This window comes from Ictalurus punctatus, chromosome 28, assembly GCF_001660625.3.
Source record: "Ictalurus punctatus breed USDA103 chromosome 28, Coco_2.0, whole genome shotgun sequence".
In the NCBI taxonomy this organism is placed as follows: Eukaryota; Metazoa; Chordata; class Actinopteri; order Siluriformes; family Ictaluridae; genus Ictalurus; species Ictalurus punctatus.
The window spans coordinates 5,751,966-5,761,754 of NC_030443.2; the positions used below are offsets into that span (position 1 = coordinate 5,751,966).

A 9,789-nucleotide genomic window follows, 5' to 3' on the forward strand; every position below is an offset into this window, starting at 1 on the left:
ACCATATCGAATATACAAATATACTTTTGAAATAATTCGCTTTACGTTTGTGGCATTTCCACCTTACACGTATGTCCTGGTGTCAATTGTTGCAACCGAAGCGTTAGAATAAGTGCTTTGCATTTTAAACCACATCTTCTGACCAATCAGAATCCACAACACTGTTTTTAATGGTAAGGGAAGAAGAAAAGATTTAAGATTGTACTGCATCAGTACTATCATGGCTGCAGCGACTTGACAAACTTGTAAAGTGACTTCACAAGTTATTTACAAGATTTCACCATCGAAAATTTGAATAAATTGAAATTCATGCCTTGAACTCACACAGTGAATTTATAAATAAAAGAACACAATTGAATTCGTTGGAGAAAGAACAGCTTGTGTCGCCCAGGGTGGGACACTCTGTCTCTGATTCACACCTTAATACAATCCAATTTTCTATTCCGTCTATGCACTGGTTATTTATCACACACTCCAAAACACAGTGTGCAGTTTCTAGATGTCACGAACTGATAATGAGAGAAAAGAACAACAAGCCTCTGTGTCTTTAAGAATCGGAGAGAAAGAAACAGGGAGAGCAAGAAAACGAGGAACTTAATAGGAACAGTGATCTGCATGCGTGCCACATGCATACTCTCTCTTGCGCTCTCTCTCTCTCTCTCCGTCCCACTCTTCCTCACTCTCTACACTTCTCCTTCCCTCCTCGGAGCTGTACTCATGTGGATGTAGAGCTACAGTTGGGGAAAACACACTGGCTCCTGAGACACTTTTCACTTTCCCCACCAGGCCTCTTTTTTCCCAACTCTGCTCATCTCAGCAGCTATACAGGAGTCACATTTCATCCGTATGGAGTTGGATGCAGGTCTTGAGCCTGAGGGTCAATCTGGTAAGTGCTTGAAGGAAGAACAAGAGGAAAAGTGGATGTGGATGCATTTGTTCCTCAGCTCCTGTGCCGGTGGTCTAGAGATGGCCAGATGCCAGGAAAGTGTTGATGGCTTTAGTGTGATTCTGAATGTCGCCCAAAGTGATGCCTGATCTCAAGGGGAAACTGTTTGTGTGTGTATGTGTCAATCTCTGATTCCTCGACATGAATCTTATTGAGAGTATTCATAATCCATAGTTGGCTGGAATGTTAGACACTTTGGGCGAGATGATCAGATGTATAGATGTTCAGCGTGTTGTGTATTTCTTTCCCCAGTCCTTGTGGTTTAGTTTGTAGGTCAGCAAGTGGTATGTGTGTGAGCTAGAGTGCGAGACATTTCACACCCCCCCCCCCCCTCTAAAAACTCCTTCTCTCGTCATTTGGCTCGTCTGTCTATTTTGTAATAAGTATGTTTAACTCCTTAAAGTGTCGAGTTGTAACTGAGTAACCAATTCTGAATCATATTATTCAGTACCTGCAGTAAATAAAACCTAGAAAATAGTATGTAGTTACAAGAGTGAGGATCTTTAAGAGTTTAAGGAGTCAAAGATCCTTATCTTGGTGAGCATTCCCAATCCCCCTCAAAACCCCTACCCACTCTCTCTTCCATTTACTCTGCATAGAGTGTTGCCAAGATCTGTCGTGAAGGTTGTCTAACCTTCACAAAGAATGCAGCTTATCGAATGAGTCAATGTCGAAAATATTTTCAGGGAGGATAGAAACACCTTTTTTCTCCGTCTCCTCCACACAACATTGGGCTTAATGCAGAGTTCAGGCAAAGACGAAAAGTTCAGGCAAATGCACTACACTGTTGAGACTTCGAAACCACCATGCAGTCAGCAGTAACGTCCAACATCTGTGTTATGCACGCAGCAAACCTCAAAATATCCCAGAATAAACCCAAATAACACGCTGCAGTACTCTGAATTATATCCCTGCCCTGCTACACTTTGCTAAAAAGTGCATGTCACATGGACACGTAGGACTCCAATACACTAAACTCAAATGTTCAAATTGGATTTTAACCCTCATTAGGAATATGTCAATGGAAATCTCACTATTGGTTTCACTCTTATGTTAAGAAATGCAAAGTGGTAAATTGTTAAATGAGTTGCTATAGACTGTCAAAAAGGAAGGGGTCGCTACACCATGAAACTAATCCCAACATAATCTTGGAAAGTTTCTTCCAAATGTAATGACAGACGAACAATGTGGCTGGTTTCTATTTTACTCGTCGAAGAAGCTCTCGGTAAAATACGGTTCCAAAAGACTTATCCATCTTAAGCGAGTGTTAAAGAGGAAAGAATGACATTGAAACAGGGCTTTTGACATACATAGAATTGTTCATATAAATGATTCACTGATCATGTGAAGATATGCTGTCATCATATCATATGACATCATGCTAGATATGCTGTCACGTGTATGAATCATGGGTTGGAAGAATTGGAAAGCTCAAAAGCACTGATTCAGGAAAATGCATGCACCCAAGCTTATATGTCAGGACTGTAAAGAGATCAATAAAGTGTTTTGTCAAACTTGATTATATACAGGGTTTTTATGATATATGCAACATGTTAAAAGATATGTATTGCATGTACGGAAGTCCAGAAAGGCCATGCGTTATTTGTTTAATTTTTTCTTGTCATCTCAAGATTCAGATTTTTTTGTGATCGTGACTTATTTTTCTCATATGTTGAAATACATTACTGGGCGCATATACTATACATCAGAGAGTGTTTTAACAGAAAGTAGCTGGTATACTGGTAGAATTATGTCCTTACAGCCCCAAGGTTGTGGGTTCAGCATGAGCTGAGGTGACTATGCGGTGTATGACTATATTTTCCCCAAATTTCCTGTTCGGGATCAATAGTATCCATCTGTTTGTCCATCAGTGCGAGACCATTTTCAAATCCGTGTTAGTCACTGACTCAGAACACTGAATGGTGATCCTGAATTGGGGGGATGGGGGTCAGTTTCATTGCTAGTCAATGTGAGGGACTGGGATGTCTCCTAAAATGCCTCTCAGACACTCAAGCTCAGTATCGAACCCACGAACTGTCTTGAGAACAAATATTTTGTAATCTCGAGAAAAAAACTAATTATTTTGAGAAAACAAGTTTCGTTGAAATTTAAGAAATTATACATGGCCTTTCGGGAATTCCATATACATTTTTTAACAGAAAGACAGTATGTTAATCATACTATGTTAAACCATTTCACATACAGTAAAGATCTGGTTTCTTCATACACGTGGTACATCTTAATGGGCCAAATTTATTATCAGTCTCAGTGTTTGCTACCAATTAAATATCTCTGGTAACCAAAAATGTGTAACCCTGACATCTTTTATGTTATAATAATTACCAAATGAACTATAGTCTCCAAATTGAACAGTGTCTAACTAATCTGAAGGAGCCATATTCAGAAACAGCGACTTCATTTAAAAAGTGTTGTCAATATTTAAATAGGTCAAATATGATAAAATGTGGCCACAGCGTACTTAATCAAGGTTGTGATGCAAGCGATTTTATTATGCTTTTAATTCACTATCCCAATTTGTCAAATTAATAATGGCAATGTTTTTGTTAAATCAAGTAATATTCTTTTGTAAAGAAAACATGCCCATTGGTTTGAACGATAAGCTGACCAAGCACACTGCTCCATCTGCTACACTTGCAGCTCATTTTAAGTTAATTAATAATTTTTACCCATATAAAATGTAATTTAATTTAATGGGATGATACCATTAATAAATAGTGCCATATTTATGTATTTAATACTGCCTTCATTGCCTTCCATTGCTTGTGTATTTATGTCCAAAAATTACATTTCTATCATGACATATTTATATTGTGGTGACAGCAAAATATCAGACAGTGGTGTTGGATTTAATACTGATCCTAATACATTAAATTAATCTTAAATATTTAAGATCAAAATCACACATAACTGAGACAGGACTATGTATCAGGCAAACTCTCGTATGTAACTTTCTGAATATCACTTAAGTCTGTACTTACGTCTGAGGTCTGAATACCGGGGTATGCAATTTTAGTATTAACTCCTCATTATGCTTGCCTAAGTCGACTCTGAATACATGTCGAGTACAAAAACAGTTTCAGAATATATACAGTATATCTTTGTTTGCTTAACTTGCATATTCTTGAGCAGATTATTCAGGTCAGTTTAACTGGAGTGAAATGTTACAAGTAAGATTGCTTGGTCCTCAATATAATTTATATATCTTTATTTATTTATTTATTTATTTATTTATAATTACAGATTATGTCTTGCCCTTAGATTAAAATCCTAACGAAAATCTTATAAATAAATTGAACTGTACCATTTATTAGTTTGTCAGTGGACATTCCACAGGTTTTGTCTTTCTATTCATTTATCTTCATATTTGTTCATCCAAATTTATCTGAGTGAGTTGGGAAACACTGAACTTTAAATGTTTTTTTTCCCCCTTCTAATTAGCATCTCTCTTGATTACAAAACCTAGTCACTGGCTCAGAACATGCCAGCTGCAAAACATGTATGAGCTTGATACAAGTCTGCAACTCTTCATTTGGCCGAATGTGTGCTGATGGATTTTAATATAGAATTGATCACTTTTCCACGTTACTTTACTGTTATCTTTTGGATACCCAAGCTGAGGTGGCATATTTATTCTGGAACTTGAACATCTTTTGAAATCTTTAAAGGTCTTGTGGAAGATTCACCAACAGCAGCGCAGGGCCACTTGCTTTCATTTCGTAGAACTTTAACATGGGTATTTTCAAAATTTATTTCAAAATGGCGTGTTTTTCTTCAAAGGACCAGTATGGATCCAAGTTTTAATCTCAGCCAAATAGAAGACAGATGTTGTAGTGGCAATGTTTTGGTAGTTTATGAATTTCCTTTCATTTTCATGCCAGTGTATGCTGTGTGCAGTTGAAGTTTAAATGCTGGTTCTGTACATATGCATGCATAACTAATGAAGATGTTCAGTCAGACAAATCCCACACTCCAGGAATGTTAATTTTTTTTTTTCATTTGAACTCCATCATGCAACTCCCATACGCTCCAAAACGTTTGAGCAATATTTACCGGCTCTATATAACACCAACTACATTCAACAGACTTGTTTATATAATTTTACTACAGCATTATAGGTTGGGCATGCCTTTTATATTGCGGCAAACAAACGAACAAAACGGTAGCTCATGAACGGCTTAGACCAGTTAATATCTCTCTCAAAACATACAACATTGCAAGAAATTAAAATTCAGCTTCTCATAGCTGATAATCAAATGCTGGGGTTGCCAAAGTAGATTAAACTGTAGCTTGTACAGAAGCTCTTGGTGTGGAATGACTGAGGGCTTGATGTAACACTCGAAGTGACATGTAAGTGTGTGAATTCAGGGGGAAGTCTGGACTTGCCGGTGGGTCCTGGGATTTTAAGGTGTTAAAAAAGCAATTTTGCTGATAAATCTAAAAAGAAAGCCTCGATCAATAGGACGTGATAATCCTGTACTGTTCCAGGGTTTCCTTGTTGCTTTCTCCTATGTACCATTTTCAGGTATAAGAAGCTCACTCTTCCTGTGCGAGGATGCTGTGCTTGTTCCACTTTAAATAGGAATGTAGCACTCCTGCTGATTTGAGATTCGCTATATCCTACAGGAAAGGGCACTGGCCTGCTCCAGGCAGGCTCACTCTAGACCTCCCATGGGCCATGTGCTTTGTGTATACAGCCACAGATGCTGACCTTCTTCAAGCCTGAACCTGGGTTTGTTCCAAAACACACCCTCATCCACTTCCTGTCGTGACTCAAAAGTGCGTAAGCCACATGTCAGTATGTCACATGAATGCGCAGTTGCAGCACCAGGGAATAGACATATAACAGGAATGCTAAAATAGGTATGCACTTTGTACATGTCATTTCCTTTTTGGGCAATTTGGGCTGTCTATTTCCTGTTTTCAATGTAAAATATGTCTTAATGGCTTGCTAAATAGTTGGATAGCTACCATACCTATTAGCTACCTTGATAAACCATATGATGAACCATATTTCAGACCTTGAAATGATCATATATATATATATATATATATATATATATATATATATATATATATATATATATATATATATATATATATATATAATATACAGCACTCCCATGCCTGTTGTTCTGAGATTGCAAGTTCGAATCCAGGTGATGCAGGCCCACAGCCATCCATGGTGGGTAGTCCAATGGAGCAAAATTGCCAATGTGTGGGAGGGATGACATACCCTTGCATCTCTGTCAATCATAGCAATACTAGCCAATCATGGATGCGTATGAGTTCTGCAGTGACAGTTCAAAAAGATGTGGCTGGATGGCTTCGTGTGTCTTAGAGGAAGCACGTGTTAGCCTTCACCCTCTTCAGTTGGTAGCTGTGGCATGATAGTGGAGACCTGGCTGGTGGGTGGGAATTGGACAAGACCAACTTTCAGTAGGGAGAAAATGGGGAAACTCATATGCAAGACCAAGTCAATTTGCAACTCAATTTAAAAGAAAGTTTAGCATGCTTGCCTATCTGTTGCGGCCTATGACATACAGTACACTCTTACTAAATTCTTGGGATAATTCTTGGGTGTAATTCTTGGGATAGTTAACAGATGTAGTTGTCTAATGTGCTTCTACTTGGAACCTTCTGAGTTACGGGAAAAAAAAATAATTTGTTGTTGGGTTTTGCATTGACTCTATTATTCTATGCTCAACAAAGCAACAAGTGATCATTCACTCACAATTTGTCACCTTCTAATGTGAACATAGGATTAGGGTTTAATTTAAAACAGAAGATCCATTTAAGGGGTTAGATTTTTTTTTTTTCATTCCATTAAGTTTTGTTTTCAGTAAAATGTACAGGCAGTGGGTTTCCTTCAGAACTAATGGAGGCCATATTCAAATATGCTTGCACAATCATTTCTGTTCATCAATGGACTAAGTGTCCTGGTCGATCACTTCAACATAGTACCTTAGACTCCTTTGAAACTGTCTTTGCAGTCCAGAACATAGGGTAGTAGTATTACCTAGTTCCAAGGTCCCTGACTAACTTGTGTGATAGTCTATATGAGAGTACATACAATACTTTATTTTACTCCAGATTCCATTTTGATCTGGCTGTTGGTTGGCACACGAAACAATATAGATAAGAAGTTCCACTGATACAGTTCCTTTCATAAGTATTCATCCCCTTGAACTTTTCCACATTTTGTAGAGTTATAACCGGCAACTGAAACAGACTTTATTTGGGATTATGCCACGAATCTACACATAATATCCCATAATATTGCACTCAATGCTGTTTGTGAAATTACTTCCAAAATATTCAATGTAAAGGTCGTGTTTGCATAAGTATTGCTAGGAAACCCCCCCTTTCATAAGTTCTGGTACTACCAGTTGCCATCAGAAGTCATATAATTAGTTGAATGGAGTCCACCTGCATGCAAATAAAGTGTCATGTGATCGGAATATAAATACACCTGTTCCTGAACAGCACCAGAGTATGTTAAAGAACCTAAACAAACAGCATCATGAAAACCAAGCAGCTAAAACCAGTCCAGGAGAGAGACTAAACTTTAAACATCCAGCTGAGTACCAATAAATCCATTATTAAAAATGGAAAGAATATAGCACAACTGCAGCTCTGCACTCTAGAAGAGTCATACCACCAAAAATCAGTGATCAGGTAAGGAGGGCAACCATTTTTCCCTACTTCAATACTACAGGCTATTGTAGATTGAGAAATATTGTGTTATGTTCATTAAGGCTGTAGCACTACAAAATGTGGAAAAGTTCAGTGGGATGAATACTTATACAAGGCGTTGTAGCTATAATGTACATGCTCTGTCTATGATATTACCTCAATCATATTTCAGACATGAGGTGGTATGAGTTGGAAAAAGAAAATCTTCAATAAATGACTCATACTTTCCTCTTTCCATCACTCTGGTGCAGATTAATCTTTGTCTCATCTGGCCTATTCCAGAACTCTACAGGCTTTTATTAGCATTCTACTTGTTGTAACCTGATCTTTCAATTCTTTACCAATGCTTTGTATTTTGTCGTAATCCTTCCAAGATTCTGCTTTTTTATCCTTCCTTTATAGTAGTGTTTAATAGATTTAATGCCTAGTTTCTGGATACAGTTCCTGATCTGTTCTTCAGTTTGAAAAGAAGAATCTATTCATGATCCAATGTATTCCTCAGCCATCTGCTAATGTGGTCTGGCGTGGGGTTTGTTATGAGGCTGACATTGAGGCTTTGGTGCTCATGTTGGGAACCAACCACATCAGAATACTTTTCCTGACCTAATGATGCCTTGACATACAGTACCTCTGGCCAAGAAACTGGGTCACCAATTTCCCAATTACTTTGCTCATTCAAAATGGGTGTAGTCATTTAGTGTCCAGTTGTGTCACCTCCTCATGTGCACACTCTGGTCAAACAGGTCAAACAGATCAAACTTCCAAAATTCATGTCTTGGATCAAAATTCCGTCATGGCTGTTGACGGAATTGCTGTCGTAAAATGCAACGTAATTGCTGTGATGCTGCACGCCACCCCTTTGTTGATTATTTTCCTATAACAGCACACCCCATCATTTTTCACTCTTTACTTAACTAAGAAGTCCATCCATTCATTTTCCATACCGCTTATCCCACACAGTGTCACAGGGAGCCTGGAGCCTTCAGATTTGGTGCGAGGTAAACGTACTAACCACTAAGCCACTTAATGAAGCTGTCAGTGTTAGCAATTGTAGTATAACATTCAACATTCTGACGGTACCTCGAATAGTGAAGGCTACAGCAGAGGGAAGAGCTTTCTCTTATAGGGCCCCACAGTTATGGAACAGTCTTCCTATTAGTGTTCGGGACTCAGACACAGTCTCAGTGTTTAAGTCTAGGCTTAAAACGTATTTGTTTACTCAAGCCTACCCTGACTAGATTCTGTTCTACTACTTCGCAGTCATAATTATCTTTCTTCTCCCTCTCTCCTTTTGCCGAGCCCCACACGAATTTATGGAGATACTAGAGATCCAGATCCTTTCTGCCTCTGGATGGAGCTCAAATCTTCTTTAATTCCAGACTGCTGGGACTACGGCTGCTCCTAACGCCATACAGACTTCATATAAATCCATAATGAACTTTTTCACACTAACTGTTGTTACCCAGATGAGGACGGGTTCCCTTCTGAGTCGGGTTCCTCTCAAGGTTTCTTCGTCTTAAAACATAGGGAGTTTTTCCTTGCCACCGTCGCCACTCAGTGGCTTGCTCAGTTGGGATAAATTCGCACCTTTAATATCTGTATACCGTGTTGATATTTCTGTAAAGCTGCTTTGAGACAATGTCTATTGTAAAAAGCGCTATACAAATAAAATTGAATTGAATTGAATTGAACATTCAGTTTAATAAATTGGATTTATAAGGGTCTATTTGAAATTCATTTCTATGATTTTAAGATACTCAGGCATACTTCTAAGCCACATTTTACTTCAAAAGTAGAATTTAAATAGCACATTCATAACATTTTTGCCAAAAGTCAGATTGCTCCAAGGCGTCCAATTATAATCAGACAACTTTATCCAGCTTGTCCTTTTATTCAGTTATAACATTTTCTAGATGGGATTTCAATTTAGTATATGACATCTCAATAATTTAATAAAAGGTATTCAGATACGGTCCATCCATCCGTTCATCTTCTACCGCTTACTCCTTCTTCAGGGTCGCGGGTTCAGATATGGTATCACTCAAATTCATTTATGAGGATTTCTCAAACAGTCAACATTTCAGTAGATATTGAACAAGGTCTCGCCTAACGGCTAACAATTCATGGAA

At 38.1% G+C, this 9,789-nt stretch overlaps 1 protein-coding gene across 1 annotated transcript in view; it reads left to right on the forward strand.

Moving 5' to 3' along the window:
• The first annotated feature begins 684 nt into the window (after window positions 1-684).
• The window catches only part of dab2ipb (DAB2 interacting protein b), a 150,769-nt gene continuing 141,664 nt past the window's right edge, over window positions 685-9,789 (forward strand). Inside the window, exon 1 of the mRNA XM_017459668.3 lies at window positions 685-886. Coding sequence (XP_017315157.1) covers window positions 847-886 — 40 coding nt within the window. The 5' untranslated portion in view covers window positions 685-846. The remainder of the gene's footprint in view (window positions 887-9,789) is intronic.